General features: G+C 49.0%; 1 protein-coding gene across 4 annotated transcripts in view; it reads right to left on the bottom strand.

Moving 5' to 3' along the window:
* The window catches only part of SPG7 (SPG7 matrix AAA peptidase subunit, paraplegin), a 53822-nt gene that overhangs the window by 24838 nt on the left and 7423 nt on the right, over positions 1–21561 (bottom strand). For all 4 annotated transcript variants that reach the window (XM_038008122.2, XM_038008121.2, XM_038008120.2 and 1 more), the window contains exons 4-6: positions 8929–9170; positions 5559–5698; positions 3230–3332 (exon numbers count right to left, since the gene is read on the bottom strand). In XM_038008122.2, coding sequence (XP_037864050.2) covers positions 3230–3332; positions 5559–5698; positions 8929–9170 — 485 coding nt within the window. The remainder of the gene's footprint in view (positions 1–3229; positions 3333–5558; positions 5699–8928; positions 9171–21561) is intronic.

Raw genomic sequence — 21561 nt, 5'->3', positions numbered from 1 at the left:
AAATTAGCTGGGTGCAGTGGTGGGAGCCTGTAATCCCAGCTACTAGGGAGGTTGATGCAGGAGAATCGCTTGAACCCACAAGGCAGAGGTTACAGTGAGCTGAGATTACGCCACTGCACTCCAGCCCGGGGGACAAAAGCAAAATTCCATCTCAAAAGATAGAAAAACAAATTATCCCCAAATTAGCCGGGTGTAGGGGTGCGCGCCTGTAATCCCAGCTACTCAGGAATCTGAAGTAGGAGAATCACCTGAGCCTGGAAAGTTGACCCTCAAGTAAGCCAAGATCACACCACTGCACTCCAGCCTGGTGACAGTGAGACCATCTCAAAAAAACAAAAAACAAACCAACAAACAAAAACAACCTTCCACACAAACTAATTTAACATCTTTTGCATAAACTGCCTTTTTTTTTTTTCTTTTTGAGATAACGTCTCACTCTGTCACCCAAACTGGAGCACTGTGGCAGGATCTCAGCTCACTGCAACCTCGACCTCCTGGATTCAAACGATCCTCCCTCCTCAGCCTCCTGAGTGCCTGGGACCACAGGTGCCACCACCAGGCCTAAGTGGAAACAAGGTGGGACAGTGTGGGCCCTGCCTCCTCCCTGCTGGTAACTCCCCAGGCCTAAAGCTGAAGGGAGGGGGCGCCACACAAGGAGCGTGCACTCCATGATAAACGCCTCAAGATAAGGTTTCTCAAGTGTATTAAGGTTGTGTTTTTGTTTTTTACTTTTTGAGACAGAGGCTTGCTCTGTCTCCTAGGCTGGAGGGCAGTGGCATGATCTCGGCTCACTGCAAGCTCCGCCTCCCAGGTTCACGCCATTCTCCTGCCTCAACCTCCCCAGCAGGTGGGACTACAGGCGCCCACCACCACTCCCGGCTAATTTTTTGTATTTTTAGTAGAGATGGGGTTTCACCATGTTAGCCAGGATGGTCTCGATCTCCTGACCTCGTGATCCGCCCGTCTAGGCCTCCCAAAGTGCTGGGATTACAGGAGTGAGCCACTACACCCGGTCTTTTTTTTTTTTCCCCTTTTTGAGATGGAGTCTCGCTCTGTTGCCCAAGCTGAAGTGCAGTGGTGCGATTTTGGCTCACTGCAACTTCCACCTCTCGGTCTCAAGCAATTCTCCTGTCTCCGCCTCCGGAGTAGCTGGAATTACAGGCACACACCACCATGCCCGGCTAATTTTTGCATTTTTAGTAGAGACGGGGTTTCACGATGTTGGCCAGGCTGGTGTCGAACTCCCAACCTCAGGTGATCCACCCGCTTTGGCCTCCCAAAGTGTTGGGATTACAGGCGTGAGCCACCCGTGCCCAGCATTCTTTTTTTTTTTTTTTGAGATGGAGTCTCGCTGTTGCCCCGGCTGGAGTGTAGTGGCATGATCTCGGCTCACTGCAGCCTCCACTTCCCAGGTTCAAGAGATTCTCCTGCCTCAGCTTCCTGAGTAGCTGGGATTACAGGAGCCTGCCACCACACCCGGCTAATTTTTTTTTTTTTAAAGGAGAGACAGGGTTTCTTCATGTTGGTCAGGCTGGTCTCGAACACCCGACCTCAGGTGATCCACCCACCTTTGCCTCCCAAAGTGCTGAGATTTCAGGTGTGACCCACTGTACCTGGCCTAAGGTTGTTCTTTTAAAGACAACCTGGCCAGGCGAGGTGGCCCATGCCTATAATCCCAGCACTTTGGGAGGCCAAGGCAGGCAGATCATGAGGCCAGGAGATCAAGACCATCCTGGCTACGGTGAAATCCTGTCTCTACTAAAAATACAAAAAATTAGCCGGGTGTGATGGTGGGTGCCTGTAGTCCCAGCTACTCGGGAGGCTGAGGCGGGAGAACAGCGAGAACCTGGGAGGTGGAGCTTGCAGTGAGCCGAGATTGCGCCACTATACTCCAGCCTGAAAGATAGAGCAAGATTGTCTCAAAATAAATAAATAAATTGGCCAGGTGTGATGGCTCACGCCTGTAATCCCAGCACTCTGGGAGGCCGAGGCAGGCAGATCACTAGGTCAGGAGATCGAGACCATCCTGGCTAACATGGTGAAACCCCGTCTCTACTAAAAATACAAAAAATTAACCAGCCATGGTGGCGGCGCCTGTAGTCCCAGCTACTTGGGAGGCCGAGGCAGGAGAATGGAATGAACCTGGGAGGCGGAGCTTGCAGTGAGCCAAGATCGTGCCACTGCACTCCAGCCTGGGCGACAGAGCGAGACTCAGTCTCAGGGAAAAAAAATAAATAAATAAATAAGTAAAAAATAAAGACAACCTTTAAAATTCCTCAGATTCTTCGCTAGTTGGAAATAAAGGGGAAAACAGTCTTTGGTGATCATAACAAAAATGCAGATTTGGCTGGGTTGGTGGCTCCAGTATGTTGGGAGGCCGAGGCAGGCGGATCACCCAAGCTCAGTAGTTCAAGACCGGCCTGGCCAACATACATGCATACATGGTGAAACCCTATCTCTACAAAAATACAAAAATTAGCCAGGCATGGTGGCCCACACCTGCAGTCCCAGCTACTCAGGAGGCTGAGTTAGGAGGATTGCATGAACCCAGGGGGTGGAGGTTTCAGTGAGCAGAGATCGTGCCACTGCACTCCAGCCTAAGCAACAGAGCGAGACTCTGTCTCAAAAAAAAAAAAAAAAAAAAAAAGAAAAGAAAAGAAAAGAAAAGAAAGGCCAGGTGCAGTGGCTCACACCTATAAACCCAGCACTTTGGGAGGCCAAGGTGGATCACCTGAGGTCGGGAGTTCGAGACCAGCCTGACCAACATGCAGAAACTCCATCTCTACTAAAAATACAAAATTAGCCCGGCGTGGTGGCACATGCCTGTAATCCCAGCTACTCGGGAGGCTGAGGCAGGAGAATTGTTTGAACCCGGGAGGTGAAGGTTGTGGTGAGCTGAGATCACGCCAATGCACTCCAGCCTGGGCAACAAGGGCGAAGCTCCATCTCAAAAGAAAAAAGAAAAGAAAAATGCAGATTCAATTGCCCTGTCATCTCACATGGCTCAGGCACCTCAGAGTTAGGGTGAGAGGCCCTCAGGCAACAGTGGTCACTACATGCCTTATAGCCAGCCTGTGGGAAGGGAAGGGGAGCTGCTGCCTCGCTGTGACTTCAGGCTGCGCTCTGCCACGGGTGTTCCCTGCGTGTTTATCGTGTAGCTCACAGGAAACGCATTCAGCAAACACGAAGCAGAAAAAGAGTTCAGAGGGCTCTGACTGACAGAACTTACAAAAGCACTGAATCCACCTTCCCTGCCAGTCATTCCGGCCAGACGGAAAACACACCACAGGATGGCCAGGCCCACTGCTGTCATCCCCACGGAGTACAGGGCGCTGCCGGAAGAAAGAGAGGCAGGCACAGGCTCAGAGAGTGTCACGTGACAGACACACGTTTCCAAGTCAGAACCACCACTGGCAACGTTTCCAGGATGAGACGAGGAGTCCCTACCTGTGGGACCCATGCACAGATTAAAACGGTTGTGGAAATGGGTTCTCTCGTCTCGTTCTCGCTGACTGTGCTCTGACATGAAAGTTTCCCAAATGGTCCCATTGAGTGTGCAAATGCTGGAGATACCCAGTGATCTAGCCAGCCCTGTGACAACAACAACATTCTGGTTTTTCTATTTTCGGTATATTTCGTTTTCAAAAGTAAGTGATCAGTTTCAATCAGGCAGGCAAGATCAGCCTAGCAGTAAAAAGCAAATCTCAGGTCAGGCACGGTGGCTCACGCCTGTAATCCCAGCACTTTGGGAGGCTGCGGCGGGTGGATGACAAGGTCAGAAATTCGAGACCAGTCTGGCCAACATGGTGAAACCCCATCTCTACTAAAAAAATACAAAAATAAGCCGGGCGTGGTGGCGTGCGCCTGTAATCCCAGCTATTCGGATGGCGAAGGCAGGAGAATTGCTTGAACCCAGGAGGTAGAGGTTGCACTGAGTCAAGATCGTGCCACTGCACTCCAGCCTGGGCTACAGAGCAAGACTCCATCTCAAAAAGAAAAAAATAACAAACAAACACTGTCTCTACTAAAAATACAAAAAACTTAGCTGGATGTGGTGGCGTGCATCTGTGGTCCCAGCTACTCAGGAGGCTGAGGGGAGAGAATCACCTGACTGTGGGAGGTCCAGGCTGCAACGAGCTGAGACTGTGCCACTGCACTCCAGCCTCGGCGACAGAGATCCTGTCTCAAAAGAAAAAAAAAAAAAAAAAAAAAGCAAATCCCAGGACTTTCGCCCTCATACTGAAGGAGGGGCTGCCCCGGGCCTGCCCCAACCCTCCATCTTCTGTACATCATCAGCCTACGAAGATGTGAGAAGCACAGCCTCAGAGCAGTGATCTTCCAGGAGTTGCTGAGTTACAGAATTAGAGGTGCATCTTTTTTTTTTCCCTGTAGAGATGGGGTTCTCCATGCTGCCCAGGCTGGTCTTGAACTCGTGGGCTCAAGAGATCCTCCCTGCCTCAGCCTTCCAAAGTGCTGGGATTATAGGCAGAGCCACCGCACCCGGCTAAAGGTGCATTTTGATCAAGGGAGTACTTGCCAGTCACTGGCATTCTACATCTTCAGAGATTACAAGTCAACAATAAACCTCTGGTTTCGGCACCCGTTGGCCCCTCATTTGCTCCTATTACGGAACCTGTCAGGGTCCATGGTCCTTAACTGCCCATAGCTCCCACCTGGTCTGTTTCCCTCTCAACACTGAAATGAGAGTTTCACATTCCCGTGTCTACACCTTTCCCATTCCATTTTCCTATATGGAGAAGACAGTGACCCCAAGACATTATCAAGGTACTCCTTGACTCTCTTTTTTATTGTTAGGCTGATCTTGCCTTGCTAACTGAAACTGATCGCTTACTTCTGAAAACAAAATATACCGAAAACAGAAAAACCTGAGCACTGCTATTGTCACGAGGCTGGCTTGTCACCAGGCATCTCCGGCACCTGCACACTCCATCTGACCACTTGGGAAGCCTCCATCAAAGAGCACAGTCAGTGAACATTAAACAAGAATGTGAATTCAGAAGCGCCAGACAACTAAAGAAAGTGACTAAACAAACTCCAACAGACTTGCACACAGTTGGCCTCCATAGCCACGGGTTCCACCTCTACAGGTAAGCACAGAATGAAAATGCATCTGTACTGAACATGTACAGACACATTTTTGTCATCATTGCCTGAACAATAAAGTATAACAATGATTGAAATAGTATTTACAGGGCATTGGGTATTATTAGCAACCTACAGATGATTTGAAGCCCATCAGAGGATGTTCTCAGGTTACACGCAAGGACTCCAGCGTTTCACGTCAGGGGCTTAGGCATCCTGGGGTGTTGGTATCCTTGGGAGGTCCTAGAACCAGCCCCCATGGATACCCAGGGACGACTACATTTCCAAATTTCCTGGCAGTGCATCATTCACTTCTATATTTATTTAACCCTCCCACAAAAAAAATCTAGTTAACTGTAGGCAAAGACGGTTGAGATTTTTGTTTGCAATCTGTTTCTGACACTACAAAGCCAAGTGAGGTTTAGTTCAAGCGTCAACAAACACGTCCCACATACTTTCCAAAGAATCCTGTTCGCCTGTAGGAAACCGGGATCCTGTCCTTGGCCTCGATATTCAGCTCATCTTCAGCTGCTCGAAGCTTCTCTTCAAACTTGTCAATATTTGCAACCTGCATTCGGTACATCAAGGCTAGTCGCTGGGGGTAGAAAAGAGATCGGACCATGAGAGACCCGCAGGGACAGAAGGGCAGCAACCCCACAGTTCACAGAGAGCCTGCCTGGAACTCACGCTAACGACAGGCAACCCCACGGCTCACAGAGAGCCTGCCTGGAACTCACGCTACTGACAGGCAACCCCACGGTTCACAGAGAGCCTGCCTGGAACTCACGCTAACGACAGGCAACCCCACGGTTCACAGAGAGCCTGCCTGGAACTCACGCTAACGACAGCCTCAGCATTGTGAAGAGGACGCCATTCAGAAACTACAGGTGATTCCTAACGTACGACGGTTCCACTTACGGTCTTTCGACTTCACGACGACGTGAAAGCAACATGCAGACTAAGCTCCTTGACCTACGATGGGGCTACCTCCCAGTGAGCCCCTGGGAAGCTGAAAATATCCTAATTCAAGGAGCATCTGTACTTCCAAGTCTGAAAAATTTTAGTTTCTTCAACCACAATTTGAGAAATAAAATTTCAACAGACAGACTTTCTATTTTCCACTCATAGGAAAACTGAGAAATGGAGGGGTGTCTGCATGTTAGCTCACAACCCCACGTCTGATGTGTGCCTCGGACTCAGCTATGCCTGTAGACACGACAGGAGCCTCCCCCAGAGGCCGGCGAGGCTGCAGCACAGGACTGAGGATGGCACAATCAAGATTGTGGCCAAAAACAGATGTTTTAGTAAACCGCGGCCACAGAGGGTTCGTGTTTAACCACAAGACCTGAGACTGTTCATCCCTCACACCAGGATACCAACAGGTCTGTCTCCCCAGCACATGATTCTCCAAATGCGGTGTTTTCCTAAGTAAACTCCGCATGTTTAGCTCAGATTTCAGCACGACTGGATGGCAGCAGCCCAAAGGGAGGACACAGACGGCCGTGCAGGACTCTCCTTGAGGTTAACTGGGGACTCCAGCAGAGGACAGGGATCAGGGTGGAGGTGGCACCTGTTGCTCCCTCACTCACACCTCAAACTGCTAAGACAGAATTCTGAGCATTTTCTCTTGAAGGCAGCTGTTTTATCAGGTGACTCGTCCAGAACCGAGCATAGTGTTGTAGATTAAAATAACCTCCCAGGCTGAAATAATCAGGCCTCCATCAAAGGATTTACCTGAATGTGCACCCCCTCTGCACTTAGCCATGGTGTGTTTACAAACAGGGTTTCCTGTTCTTAAAACTAGCAAGATAGGGCCGGGCGTGGTGGCTGACGCCTGTCATCAGGCACTTTGGAAGGTCAAGGTGTGAGGATCACTTGAGGCCAGGAGTTCAAGACCAGCCTGGGCAATATAGGAAGACCTCATCTCTCCAAAAAAAACCAAAAACTTTAAAAATTAGCCAGGTGTGGTGGTGCACGCCTGCAATCCCAGCTACAGGGTAGGCGGAGGTGGGAGGATCAGCCAAGCCCAGGAGGTCAGGGCTGCAGTGAGCCAACATCACACACCACTGCATCTCAGCCTGGGCAACAGAGGGAGACTGTCTCAAAAGAAAAAAAAAAAAAAAAAGAAAAGAAAAGAGAAGGAAAAAGTGTCCCGAATCCTGCGTAACCCAGCAAAGGGGCAGAAGCTTTGGTGGAGGCCACACCAACCCCAGACCACTTTCCTTATCACTGGTCCACACACTGTCCAGGGTTAAAATGCTCCAAGCACAGGTTCTAACGCACTCTTGGAATCTAAAGTTACCAGATCTGGCTGGGCATGAAGGCTCACGACTGTAATCCCAGCACTTTGGGAGGTCAAGGTAGGCAGATCACCTGAGGTCAGGAGTTCGAGACCAGCCTGGCCCTACATGGAGAAACCCCATCTCTACTAAAAATACAAAAATTAGCCAGGTGTGGTGGTGCACACCTGTAATCCCAGCTACCCGAGAGGCTGAGGCAGGGGAATCGCTTGAACTCGGGAGGCAGATGTTGCAGTGAGTGGAGATCACATCATTGCACTTCAGCCTGGGCAACAGAGTGAGATTGTCCCAAACAAACAAACAAACAAAAAAACTAAAACGAAAAGAAAACAAAGACAACCAAATAAATGCAAATCAGTGGGCTGAGGGCCCAGCATGAGAAAGAAGCATGCCCTCAACTGCAGGTATCCAAAAGGATGGCAACGGCCCATGCCCACACCCTCACTCAAAGGCGCCCACATCCTCACTCACAGGCTGCCAGTCTGCACCCACACCCTCACTCACAGGCACCCACACCCTCACTCACAGGCGCCCACACCCTCACTCACAGGCGCCCACACCCTCACTCGCAGGCGCCCACACCCTCACTCGCAGGCGCCCACATCCTCACAGGCACCCACATCCTCACTCACAGGCGCCTACACCCTCACTCACAGGCACCTACACCCTCACTCACAGGTGCCTACACTCTCACTCACAGGCCGCTCACACCCTCACAGGCGCCTACACCCTCACTCACAGGCCGCCCACACCCTCACAGGTGCCCACACCCTCATTCAGAGGCGCCTACACCCTCACTCACAGGCACCCACACCCTCACTCACAGGCGCCCACACCCTCACTCACAGGTGCCCACACCCTCACTCACAGGCTGCCAGCCTGCACCCACACCCTCACTCACAGGCGCCCACACCCTCACTCACAGGTGCCCACACCCTCACTCACAGGCTGCCAGCCTGCACCCACACCCTCACTCACAGGCGCCTACACCCTCACTCACAGGCCGCCCACACCCTCACAGGTGCCCACACCCTCATTCAGAGGCGCCTACACTCTCACTCACAGGCACCCACACCCTCACTCACAGGTGCCCACACCCTCACTCACAGGCTGCCAGCCTGCACCCACACACTCACTCACAGGCGCCCACACCCTCACTCACAGGTGCCCACACCCTCACTCACAGGCTGCCAGCCTGCACCCACACCCTCACTCACAGGCGCCCACACCCTCACTCACAGGCGCCCACACCCTCACTCACAGGTGCCCACACCCTCACAGGCGCCCACATCCTCACTCACAGGCGCCTACACCGTCACTCACAGGCACTCACACCGTCACTCACAGGCACCTACACCCTCACTCACAGGTGCCTACACTCTCACTCACAGGCCGCCCACACCCTCACAGGCGCCCACATCCTCACTCACAGGCGCCTACACCCTCACTCACAGGCACCTACACCCTTACAGGCGCCCACATCCTCACTCACAGGCTGCCAGCCTGCACCCACACCCTCACTCACAGGCCGCCCAAACACCACGGCTCCAGGGTGCAGGTAGACTTCCACCATGTCGCTCTCAGGCACCACCTGGACACGCTGCACCTCACCCTTGGCCAGCATCTCGTGGACAAAGTCGTTCCAGGAAATGCTGCCTCCACCGGTGCTGAGAGCATTCAGGAGGCTCATGACAACTGCAATGACCAGCAAGGTGCGCAGCCGCTCTCGGTACATCTGGTCGTCCCGCTCACGACGTCTCCTATCCTCTGAGCCGGCAGAGAGGCAAAGGGGAGAAACACACATGTGAGCGTCAGACAGGGGCGACATCCAGAGCTTCTTCGGGAAAGCTCAACTGGACTGGGAGGGGCAGCATCCTGCATGAAAGATCCTGCATTTTCACCAATTTTTCCCTGAAGTTATCAGAGACAAAGACTAATGGTGTGCTGTTCGAGGTCACCAACACTTCATTCGCTGAGGTCACTTCAGCGACGAGCCGGAGTGGTTCCCGCCTGAGACAAGAGGAAACCATTTCTAAATCCAAACACTCAGAGCCGGGTCCAACGGTGCACGCCTGTGGTCCCAGCTACTCGGGAGGCTGAGGCGGGAGGTCAAAGTTGCAGTGAGCCATGATTGCGCCACCGCACTCCAGCCTGGGTGACAGAGCAAGACCCTGTCTCAAAACACAAACGACTGTGCCAGGCCATCTGAGCCACAGACGCAGCGAACTCTCCCACTGCAAAGTGCACGTTCACAATGGCCATGAATCCAGTCGCTTGGAGTCTGACCAAATACTAAATATGAAAACATATACATAAATTATTAAAAACAATTAAAACAAGTATCTTTTACCACAACCTGCCTCAAGAAATAATATTTTCCCAATCCCACTGAAGACCCTTGGAAAGGATCTTGGGAGACTCCCTACCAACAACCATTCTGAACTTTTCACTCATCAGAATGAGTGACATTTAACAGAAAGCTGTAGGTTATTTATCACAACATCTGAAAACAGAACTTTGTTTTTGTTTGTTTGTGTTTTGAGACAGACTTTCACTCTCGTCACACATTCTCCTGCCTCAGCCTCCCGAGTAGCTGGGATGACAGGCACCCGCCACTATGCCTGGCTAATTTCTGTATTTTTAGTAGAGACGGGGTTTCATCATGTTGGCCAGGCTGGTCTCAAACTCCTGACCTCAGACGATCCGCCCACCTCGGCCTCCCAAAGAGCTGGGACTACAGGTGTGAGCCACCACACCCAGACTGAAAATAGAACTTAAAAATATCATCAGATACACTGTTCAGGCTAAAGGCATATACTCCAGACCACTTGGCTCTAGAATTTTCCCAGAGACCAACTCTTTATAAGAAGTATCAGATAAATTCTTCCACATCACCCTCCTCAGTTATTAACACCCTACTGAAGACAAGGCGGCAGCACGCTCAGCTCTCAGAGGATAGAAAAGACACTCGGTCCCTGTTTTCGAGACACTGGGATACCTTGAGGGGAGGTGGACAGGTGCACCCCGCAGGCAGAAGACCGACTCAAGTCCAGCCTGGGGCCAGCGCAGAGGAGATCTGGAGCAGCGGGCGCTCACTCACCCTTCATGGGGGCCTGCAAGGAGGCGTGGCAAACAGTGCCAGGCAGGGAAGCCAGGGAGATGCCTCTGAGGAGGGCATGGTGGGGAAAAGGACAGCCAGGATGGCCACTGGGCAACGTGCCTGCAGGGGTCACTTCCCGCAGCCCAGGGCCCAGGTGAGAAGCAGTCCCGCAGCCAGGCGGACTCCCAACAGTGACCACCCCAGGCCAAGCCAGTCTTCCTTCAACCCCCCAGGCAGGTAAGTCTCTCCTCCAGCTCTGGGGAGGGTGTGGGTGACGTGCTTTGTCTACGGTGCTTTCCTGCAGGATCTCACTCACCCACGGACCCAGGTCTCTACAGCCTGCAGCACCTCTGCTTTACACCAGGAGCAGGAGAGCTGCCTGGCGAGGCGAGCGACAGACCTGTGCCCTCACCCGTGCACAGCCAGTGTCTACAGCAAACCTCTCCATGGGGAGCTCCCCCCAAGACGGGTCCAAATCTCTCAAACCAAAGCTTCAACTGGCTACCAGTACTCCTAGCTGTCTGTGCACAAGGAACTCGACCTCATTACACGCACCTGCTCAGAGCAAGAGCCGAGACCCAGACACAGGCAGGGCTGGAACAAGGACACAAAGGCGAGTCTGAGGGCCAAACCCTCAGATGGGAAGCCCACTCGGTCTCACCATCTCCAGAACACCTGCACCTGTGGACCCAGCGCCACGGACCCAGCAGTGGGGACAAGAGGTTCACGTGTGCTTGAGATTCACAGTTCTGTTCCTCCCGCACTGTCTGGGGACTCCATGCTGGCATCAAAGCCAGGCCTGGGCATGTCCCATGTACCACGTTTCTTTTCAACCATCACTGTAGATGAATTCAAACAATTTTTCAATCAGCTTAAAAACACAAAATGCAACCTACTGAAAAGGTTTGGCAAAATAATTGCTTTGAAAATATGAAGGTATATTTTAGGTATCACTGTGTCTTGTTACAATCGATTCTAATTGTGCATCTAATACCTCAAGCTCCTACTCACAAAGGCAATTACACAAAGCCCACTACTTATTTCAGAGAGCAAATTTTGTATTTTATTACTATATATATATATTTTTTTGAGACAGTCTCTCTCTGTAGCCCAGGCTGGACTGCAGTGGCACGATCCTGACCTCGGCTCACTGCAAGCTCCGCCTCCCAGGTTCACGCCATTCTCCTGCCTTAGCCTCCTGAGTAGCTGGGACTACAGGTGCCCGCCACCTTGCCCAGCTAATTTTTGTATTTTTAGTAGAGATGGGGTTTCACCGTGGTCTTGATCTCCTGACATCGTGATACGCCCGCCTCGGCCTCCCAAAGTGCTGGGATTACAAGCGTGATGGGAAAGTATCCTAGTATGTTGGAAAATTTAAATATTTGTGATGGGTTGTTTATTTTTAGTGTGTTAGCTATAAGGGCAAGGTCTAGGGCTATTAGGAAACCAAGGGTAGTTGCGCATAGGGCTGAGAGTTTTAAGTAGTGGGGCATTGTTGGTTGGGGGAGTGAGGTTGGGGGAATGTTGTTAATGATAAGGAATCCAGTAATAATACTGCCTATCGTGAGGCGTTTAATTGGGTTTAGTAGGGTGGGGTTGTTTTCGTTAATGTTTACTAGGGCTGGAAAGCGGGGTGGTCCTGTCATGGTGAGGAGAATAGTTCGAGTACTGTAGGCACTTGTTAGGGAGGTGGCGATGAGAGTAATAGATAGGGCTCAGGCGTTGGTATATGACGTATTTGTGGCTTCGATGATGAGATCTTTGGAGTAGAAGCCTGTGAGGAATGGCATTCCTGTGAGTGCCAGATTGCCAATGAATAGGGAAGCTGAGGTGAGAGGTATTGTTTTAAATAGGCCTCCTATCTTTCGGATGTCTTGTTCGTTGTTTAGGTTATGAATGATGGATCCGGAGCATATGAAAAGTATGGCTTTAAAGAAGGCGTGGGTGCAAATATGTAGGAATGCTAAATATGGTTGATTGATGCCGATGGTGACTATCATTAGGCCCAGTTGGCTTGAGGTGGAGAAGGCTACAATTTTTTTGATATCGTTCTGTGTAAGAGCGCAGATGGCTATGAACATGGTAGTGATAGCTCCTAGACATAGTGTAAAGTTTTGGAGCAGTGCATTATTTTCTATTGGGGGTGGAAGCAGATGAGTAAGTATACTCCAGCAACAACTATGGTGCTAGAGTGGAGTAGGGCTGAGACTGGAGTTAGACCTTCTATGGCGGCGGGTAGTCAAGGGTGGAGGCCAGGTTGAGCTGATTTTCCTATTGCTGCTAGGAGAAGGCCTATTAGTGGGAGGAGGTTTGAGTTGGAGTTTAGAGTTAGTATTTGTTGTATGTCTCATGAGTTGTAGTGTAGGAGGAACCATGCTATAGCTAGGATGAAACCAATATCGCCAATGCGATTGTATAGGACCGCTTGGATGGCTGCTGTGTTGGCGTCTGTTCGAGAGTATCACCAACTGATTAGCAAGAAAGATATAATTCCTACACCCTCTCAGCCAACGAGGAGTTGAAAAAGGTTGTTAGCGGTGGTTAAGATTAGTATTGCGATAAGGAAAATAAGGAGGTACTTGAAGAATTGGTTGATGTTTGGGTCTGAGCTTATGTACCATAGTGAGAATTCTATAACGGACCAGGTGATGAATAGCGCGATTGGGGTGAATATTACGGAGAAGTAGTCTAGTTTAAAGCTTAGTGTTAGATCTAGTGTTTGAGTTAATGGACCAGGTGGTGAATAGCGCGATTGGGGTGAATATTACGGAGAAGTAGTCTAGTTTAAAGCTTAGTGTTAGATCTAGTGTTTGAGTTAATGGACCAGGTGATGAATAGCGCGATTGGGGTGAATATTACGGAGAAGTAGTCTAGTTTAAAGCTTAGTGTTAGATCTAGTGTTTGAGTTAATGGACCAGGTGATGAATAGCGCGATTGGGGTGAATATTACGGAGAAGTAGTCTAAAGCTTAGTGTTAGATCTAGTGTTTGAGTTAATGGACCAGGTGATGAATAGCGCGATTGGGGTGAATATTACGGAGAAGTAGTCTAGTTTAAAGCTTAGTGTTAGATCTAGTGTTTGAGTTAATGGACCAGGTGATGAATAGCGCGATTGGGGTGAATATTACGGAAAAGTAGTCTAGTTTAAAGCTTAGTGTTAGATCTAGTGTTTGAGTTAATGGACCAGGTGATGAATAGCGCGATTGGGGTGAATATTACGGAGAAGTAGTCTAGTTTAAAGCTTAGTGTCAGATCTAGTGTTTGAGTTAATGGACCAGGTGATGAATAGCGCGATTGGGGTGAATATTACGGAGAAGTAGTCTAGTTTAAAGCTTAGTGTTAGATCTAGTGTTTGAGTTAATGGACCAGGTGATGAATAGCGCGATTGGGGTGAATATTACGGAGTAGTCTAGTTTAAAGCTTAGTGTTAGATCTAGTGTTTGAGTTAATGGACCAGGTGATAAATAGCGCGATTGGGGTGAATATTACGGAGAAGTAGTCTAGTTTAAAGCTTAGTGTTAGATCTAGTGTTTGAGTTAATGGACCAGGTGATGAATAGCGCGATTGGGGTGAATATTACGGAGAAGTAGTCTAGTTTAAAGCTTAGTGTTAGATCTAGTGTTTGAGTTAATGGACCAGGTGGTGAATAGTGCGATTGGGGTGAATATTACGGAGAAGTAGTCTAGTTTAAAGCTTAGTGTTAGATCTAGTGTTTGAGTTGTCATTCAATGTCAGCTTCAAATAGTTGTTTCTTGGTTTAGGGAGATATATAGGGTTGTTGGAAGAAGGCTGATAATAAAGGCATATATTATAGTTGTTTTTACACAGTTTGGATATGATTGTTTTTTATTGGGGTTAATAAGGGTGGCAACGATTGGAAGGATCAGGGAGGCTAGGGTTGCTATTATAATGGAGGTGTACATAGTTATTACTTTTATTTGGAGTTGCACCAATATTTTTGGCTCCTAAGGCCAATGGATAGCTGTTATCCTTTAAAAGTTGAGAAAGCCATAGTCTTAAGTATGGGGGCATGGGTTAGCAATCCTTGCGAGTTTTCTCGGTAAATAAGGAGCAATGAGCTTCTATAGTCAGATTCACAATCTAGTGTTTTGGTTAAACTATATTTACAGGAGGTAAATCCTAGGATGATGTTAGGGTTAAGGGATAGGAGAATTACTGGAGTGAGGTGTATGAATATTAGTGTATTTTCTCGTGTGAAAGGGGGTTTTATGTTGATTGTGTGGTGTGTGAGTTTTCCTCGTTGTACCGTGATGAATATGTGGAGGGAATAAAGAGCTGCGATTAGTATGTTAAGCCCTGTTAGTATGATGGTGATATGAGATCAGGAAAATGAGGCTGTAATCACAAAGAGTTCTTCTACTAGATTAATGGTGGGGGGTAAGGCTAGGTTGGTAAGGTTTGCTGCGAACCATCAGAAGGCTATTAGTGGAAGTAGGGTTTGAAGTCCTCGGGAGAGTATTATAATACGGCTGTGGGTGCGTTCATAGTTTGAGTTAGCTAGGCAGAATAGTATAGAGGAGGTAAGCCCGTGGGCAATTATGAGGGCGATTGCGCCGGAGAAGCTTCAGGGGGTTTGAATGAGAGAGGCTATAATTACTAGGGATATGTGGCTTACGGAAGAGTATGCAATGAGTGATTTTAGGTCTGTTTGTCAAAGACAGATTGAGCTTGTTATGATTATGCTTCATAGGGATAGTATGAGGAAGGGGTAGGCTATGTGTTCTGTCAGAGGATTGAGAATAGAGGTAAGTCGTATTATGCCATAGCCACCTAGTTTTAGGAGTACTGCGGCAAGGACTATTGAGCCTGCGATGGGGGCTTCAACATGGGCTTTAGGGAGTCACAGGTGTAGGCCATATAAGGGTATTTTTGTTATGAAAGCCATTATACATGCTAGTCAGACGAGGTTATGTGATCAAGTAGTTGTTAGTTTTTGGTCTGTGAGTGTTAGTAGTGTGATGTTTGATGAGCCTACGTTGTTGTAGGTATAGATTAATATGATGAGTAGGGGTAGAGAACCAGTTAGTGTGTAGAATAGAAAGTATGTGCTTGCGTTGAGGCGTTCTGCTTGGTTACCTCATTTGGTAATAATAATTAGAGTAGGAATAAGAGTAGTTTCAAATAAGATATAGAATAGGATCAACTCTGTGGCCATGAATGTTAGAATTAGAGTAATTTGAAGGAAAACTATTATAGAAAGGCAGAGCTTTTTTTGTGAGGGGGGTTCATTGCATAGGTGGTATTGGCTAGCTATGGTTATGAGAGGTAGAAGTCAGGCGGTTAGTGTTAGAAGAGGTGTTGTTAGTGGATCAGAGGATAGGTAGGTTGAGTGATTGAGGAGGTTGCTATTGGCTTGGTTAAAAAACAACAAAGGAATAAGGCTAATGATTAGGCTGTGTGTAGTTAAGTTAATTCAGATTATATTATTTTTAGAAAGTCATGTTATTGGTAGTAGTATGATTGTTGGAATAATTATTTTTAACATTGAAGTAGGTTTAGGTTGTGAATGTGATCTAGACCATATGTATTGGAGATTGAGATTAGTAGGGCAAGGCCTACTGCTGTTTCACAAGCAGCAAATACCAGCAGGATGATTGGTATAATATTGGTTAAGGAGGAGTGTGTGTTTGAGGCTATAAGGGTGGCTATGATGAAGAGTGATATTATTATCCCCTCTAGGCAGAGGAGGGAGGCTATTAGGTGTGAGCGATAAACTAGCATACCTAGGAGTGAGATGGTGAATGCTCGTATAATGTTTATGAAGATAGGTGGCACTTGGTTAGTATGATAATCATAATTTAATGAGTCGAAATCATTTGTTTTGTTTAAACTACTTACCAATTCGGCTCAATCTAGTCCTTTTTGGGTTCATTCATAGGCTAAGCTGAGGGTTAGGATGATGATAAGTGTAATAGATGATTTAATTATTATTGGGAGGTTTGTTGTTTGGAGAGCCCATGGCAGGGACAATAGCAGGGCAATTTCTAAGTCGAATAGTAGAAAAGTAATGGCGACTAGGAAAAATTTTATTGAAAATGGAATGCGAGCGGGGTTTAGTGGATCAAAGCCGCATTCATAGGGGTTTGTTTTTTCTACATAGGAGTTAAGTTGAGGTAATCAGAATATGATGATGATTAGTAGTGAGGTTAAAAGGGTGTTGATCGTTAGGGCTAGTACTAGATTGATTACTCCTTTTTGAATATTGTCAAAGCTGATTGATTGGAAGTCAATTGTACTGATTATACTAAAAGAGTAGGACCCTCATCAATAAATAGAGATATAGAGGAGTAATCAGACAACATCTACGAAGTGTCAGTATCAAGCGGCGGCTTCAAAGCCAAAGTGGTGGCTTGATGTGAAGTGGTACAATAGTTGGCGGATGAGACAGACAAGGAGGAAAGTGGATCCAGTGATGACGTGAAGTCCGTGGAAGCCCGTAGCGATGAAGAATGTTGAACCATAAATACCATCGGAAATGGTGAAGGGTGCTTCAAAGTACTCTGAAATTTGTAATAGGGTGAAGTAGGTGCCTAGTAGGATTGTAATGAGTAGGGCCTGGATTGTTTGTTTTCGGTTGTTGTTTATAAGGCTGTGGTGAGCTCAAGTAATTGTGACTCCTGATGCCAATAATACAGAGGTATTTAGAAGGGGTACTTCTAGAGGATTTAAGGGGATAATACCTGTTGGTGGTCAGTGACCTCCTAAATAAGGGGTTGGGGCGAGGCTTGAGTGGTAAAATGCCCAGAAGAAGCCGGTGAAGAAGATCTCTGAGATAATGAATAAGACTATTCCATATCGAAGGTTTTTTTGAACGGATAGCGTGTGATGTCCCTGATAGGTACTTTCTCGTACAATGTCACGTCATCATTGGTGTAGGGTTAGTGTTGTGGTTAGTAGGCCTAGTATTAATAGAGTGGTAGAGTAGAAGTGAAACCATATGGTTAAGCCAGATGTTATTAGGAGGGCTGATAGAGCTCCTGCTAGTGGTCAGGGGCTGGGTTTGACTATGTGATAAGCATGGGATTGGTGAGTCATTAGCTGTTGTTATGCAAGTAGAGGCTAACTAGAAGCGTGAAAACATAGGCTTGAATTAAAGCAACTGCGATCTCTAGGATGGTAAGTAGTATTAGGAGCATGGAGACCAGCAAGGCAGCGGGGGGGCTGATAGTTAGTAGTGTTAGTACGGCGCTTCCAATCAGGTGCATTAGTAGGTGACCAGCTGTAATGTTGGCAGTTAGGCGTACAGCCAGGGCTACTGGTTGAATGAGCAAGGTAATGGTTTTGATCATTACTAGTATGGGGATAAGTAGACTACAAGGCGTGAGCCACCGCGCCTGGCCTGTATTTTATTACTATTATTATTATTATTTTTGAGACAGAGTCTTGCTCTGTTGCCCAGGCTGGAGTGCAGTGGTGTGATTTCAGCTCACTGCAAGCTCCGCCTCCCGGGTTCACGCCATTCTCCTGCCTCAGCCTCCCAAGTAGCTGGGACTACAGGCGCCCGCCACCACGCCTGGTTAATTTTTTTTGTATTATTTTAGTAGAGACGGGGTTTCACCGTGTTAGCCAGGATGGTCTTGAACTCCTGACCTCGTGATCCACTCGCCTCGTCCTTCCAAAGTGCTGGGATTACAGGCATGAGCCACCATGCCCGGCCTATTATTATTATTATTTTTGAGACGGAGTCTCACTCTCGCCCAGGCTGGAGTGCGGTGGTGTGATTTCAGCTCACTGCAAGCTCCGCCTCCCGGGTTCATGTCATTCTCCTGCCTCAGCCTCCCCAGTAGTTGGGACTACAGGCGCCCACCACCATGCCTGGCTAATTTTTTGTACTTTTAGTAGAGACGGGATTTCACTGTGTTAGCCAGGATGGTCCCAATCTCCTGACCTCGTGATTCACCTGCCTCGGCCTCCCAAAGTGCTGCGATTACAGGCATGAGCCCCCGCGCCCGGCCTCAGAGAGCAAATTTATGTTCTCAGAGTGTCTAATTATTAGAAACTATCTACTTCCAATACTTAATTACCAACTGTGTTTTCTACTAGAAACACGGGGCGCCCTGGGAAACTGTGAGAAACACTTCCCAGCAGCTCCTCTAGCTGCCCCGGAAGGATGATCCGGAATCACGACCAGCGCTGCTCCTTCAGAAGCTCTGTGATCATATCAACAGTGTTCCATTTTCTTCTCTTTTTTATTTTTGTTGAGATGGGGTCTCACTGTCACCCAGGCTGGACAGTGGTGGTGCACTGCAGGAGAAACCCACAGTGCTCCATGAGCCTACCTGGGCTCACTGCAGCCTCGACCTCCTGGGCTCAAGTGATCCTCCGACCTCAGCCTCCCGAGTAGCTGGGACTACAGGTGCACGCCACTGCGCCTGGCTAATTTTTAAAATTTTAGTAGAAGATGAGGTCTCACACTGTTGCCCAAGCCAGTCTCAAACGACTGAGCTCAGGTGATCCTCCCACCTCGGCCTCCCAAAATGCTGGGATTATAGGTGTAAGCCACCGCACCCGGCCAGAGAATTTCCAGTAAAAGTAAAATGACAGCTTGGATTTGGTCGACAGTAAACACTTCTGCTTTCATCACAAACATGTAGCCCTTCTCCAGCGAGGGTCAGCCAGGCGTGTTAATCCACAGGTGTGTGACACAGGCTGGCTCTTAGTCCCACTGCAGCAGGGAGCAGGATCTGCTCAACAAGACTCTGAGGCCACACAGCCCTCAGGAGAGCCTAGCCCCATCATGACACCTTTTTCTGAAGCTCCTTAGGTTCCAATCGTTTCGCTGTTCAGCGAGTCCTCTCTGGCCTCCGTGGCCTCCTCAGTGGCAGGAAGGAGGCCAAGCCAGCACCCAGGACACAGGAGCACAGAGAACCCTCTTCCAGCCACAAGCGAAGGCAACGCAGGGAAAATCCACATGCTCCATGAGCACACACAGGCGATGCCTCGAGAGCCAGGCCAAAGAAGGTCTACACACAGGCCTTGCTCACGTTCTGGGGTGGTGTAAACCAGCACAACCCTGTCTGGTAACTGCCTGGCAGGATGTACCAAGTGCCGTACATAGTATTTCGTTTCTTTAATTCAGAAATCCTACTTCTGAAACTTTAAGGAAATGAACCTTAAGAAATTTGGGCCAGGCGCGGTGGCTCATGCCTGTCATCCCAGCACTGTGGGAGTCGAGACAGGTGGATCACTTGAGTCCAGGAGTTAGAAACCAGCAGGGCAACATGGCGAAAACCCATCTCTACAGGGAAACAAACAAACAAACAAACAAAAGAAAACAACTTAGCTGGGGCTGTCATCCCAGTACTTTGGGAGGCTGAGGTGGGTGGATCACCTGAGGTCAGGAGTTCAACACCAGCCTGGCCAACATGGTGAAACCCCATCTCTACTAAAACTACAAAAATTAGCCAGGCGTGGTGGCACACGACCGCAAGCCCAGCTACTAGGGAGGCTGAGGCAGGAGAATCGCTTAAACCTGGCGGGCGGAGGTTGCAGTGAGCTGAGATTGTGCCACTTCACTCCAGCCTGGGCAACAAAGAGTGAAACTCCATCTCAAAACAAACAAACAAACAAAAGCACACTAGGCATAAAGGCACTTCCTCTGCCTGGAAGACTCCTTCCCATGAAGTCCTCAACTTCTGTTCAGCCCAAACCTCCAGCACGTCCCTTCCACTGAGCTGCCTGACGCACCTCTTGCTGCCACGCTTCCAATGTTGTGGCCATTTGTGCCTGTGCAGTCAGCACTGCAGGCACCTTCCTCCTGCGTGCTTCAGGGACGGTTATTCAGGACGCTTAGATGAGCTGCCAGCTCACAGAGAACGGGGCGGTGTGACCTCAGCACCTGCTGCCTGTGTTTCTGAGGCAGTGCCGCCGCCAAGGCGCTCAAGAAACGCACATGCCTCCTGAGCCTCATGCACACCTCCTGGACGGCGGCCTTCACGACGACTGGCAAGTTTTGTTGCCAAAATCCCTCTTTGAGGAAAAAAAAGTCAATTGTTGACAATTAGATATTATGATCACAGGACTCATCTCAGTCATCTAAAAACAAACAGCTGACAGCCGGGCGCGGTGGCTCACACCTGTAATCCCAGCACTTTGGGAGGCTGAGACGGGCAGAGCATGAGGTCAGGAGATCGAGACCATCCTAGCTAACACGGTGAAACCCTGTCTCTACTAAAAATACAAAAAAAATTAGCCGGGCGTGGTGGCGGGCATCTGTAGTCCCAGCTACTCGGGAGGCTGAGGCAGGAGAATGGCGTAAACCCGAGAGGCAGAGCTTGCAGTGAGCCGAGATCACGCCACTGCACTCCAGCCTGGGCGACAGAGCAAGACTCTACATCCAAAAAAAAAAAAAAAAAAAAAAAAGGTTGATACTACTGAGTCCCAAGGAAGCAGCCACAGGGGCCACACCAGGCTTATCCCACTCCGAAACCGACCCTGAAGGCAGCAGCCCCAAGCGCCACACCTGACCCTGATAGACGAGAGGCCTCTGGGACAGGGGCTCCACCTTGAGGCATTCACACTTCACAGGAAAGGGGGCGTTTTCCACAAGCAGCTCTGTGAAAATGTTAGGAACTGCTGCCAGCATGGTGCCTCACGCCTGTAATCCCAGCACTTTGGGAGGGCCAAGGCGGGCAGATCACAAGGTCAGGAGTTCGAGAGCAGCCTGGCCAACATGGTGAAACCCCATCTCTACTAAAAGCAAACAAAATTAGCTGAGTGTGGTGGTGCGTGCCTGTAATCCCAGCTCTTCAGGAGGCTGAGGCAGAAGAATTGCTTGAACCCAGGAGGTGGAGGTTGCAGTGAGCAGAGATTGAGCCACTGCACTCCAGCCTAGGTGACAGGGAGACCCCGTCTCAAAAAAAAAAAAAGAAAGAAAGAAAGAAATAAGAAAGAAATGACACAGAGCAGTACCTTGTCCACCTGCTCCCAGTGGTTCCATCTTGCAAAACTATGAGGAGCATCACAGCTGGGCTCTCCCACCACGACAGCCCGCCAAGCTCCCTGGGGTCGTCCCGGGACACATGTGCGGTGTGCATGC

Source organism: Chlorocebus sabaeus, chromosome 5 (assembly GCF_047675955.1).
Source record: "Chlorocebus sabaeus isolate Y175 chromosome 5, mChlSab1.0.hap1, whole genome shotgun sequence".
Lineage (NCBI taxonomy): Eukaryota > Metazoa > Chordata > Mammalia > Primates > Cercopithecidae > Chlorocebus > Chlorocebus sabaeus.
The sequence above is the reverse complement of the archived record's forward strand: the minus strand, read 5'-3'. Positions and strand labels throughout refer to the sequence as shown.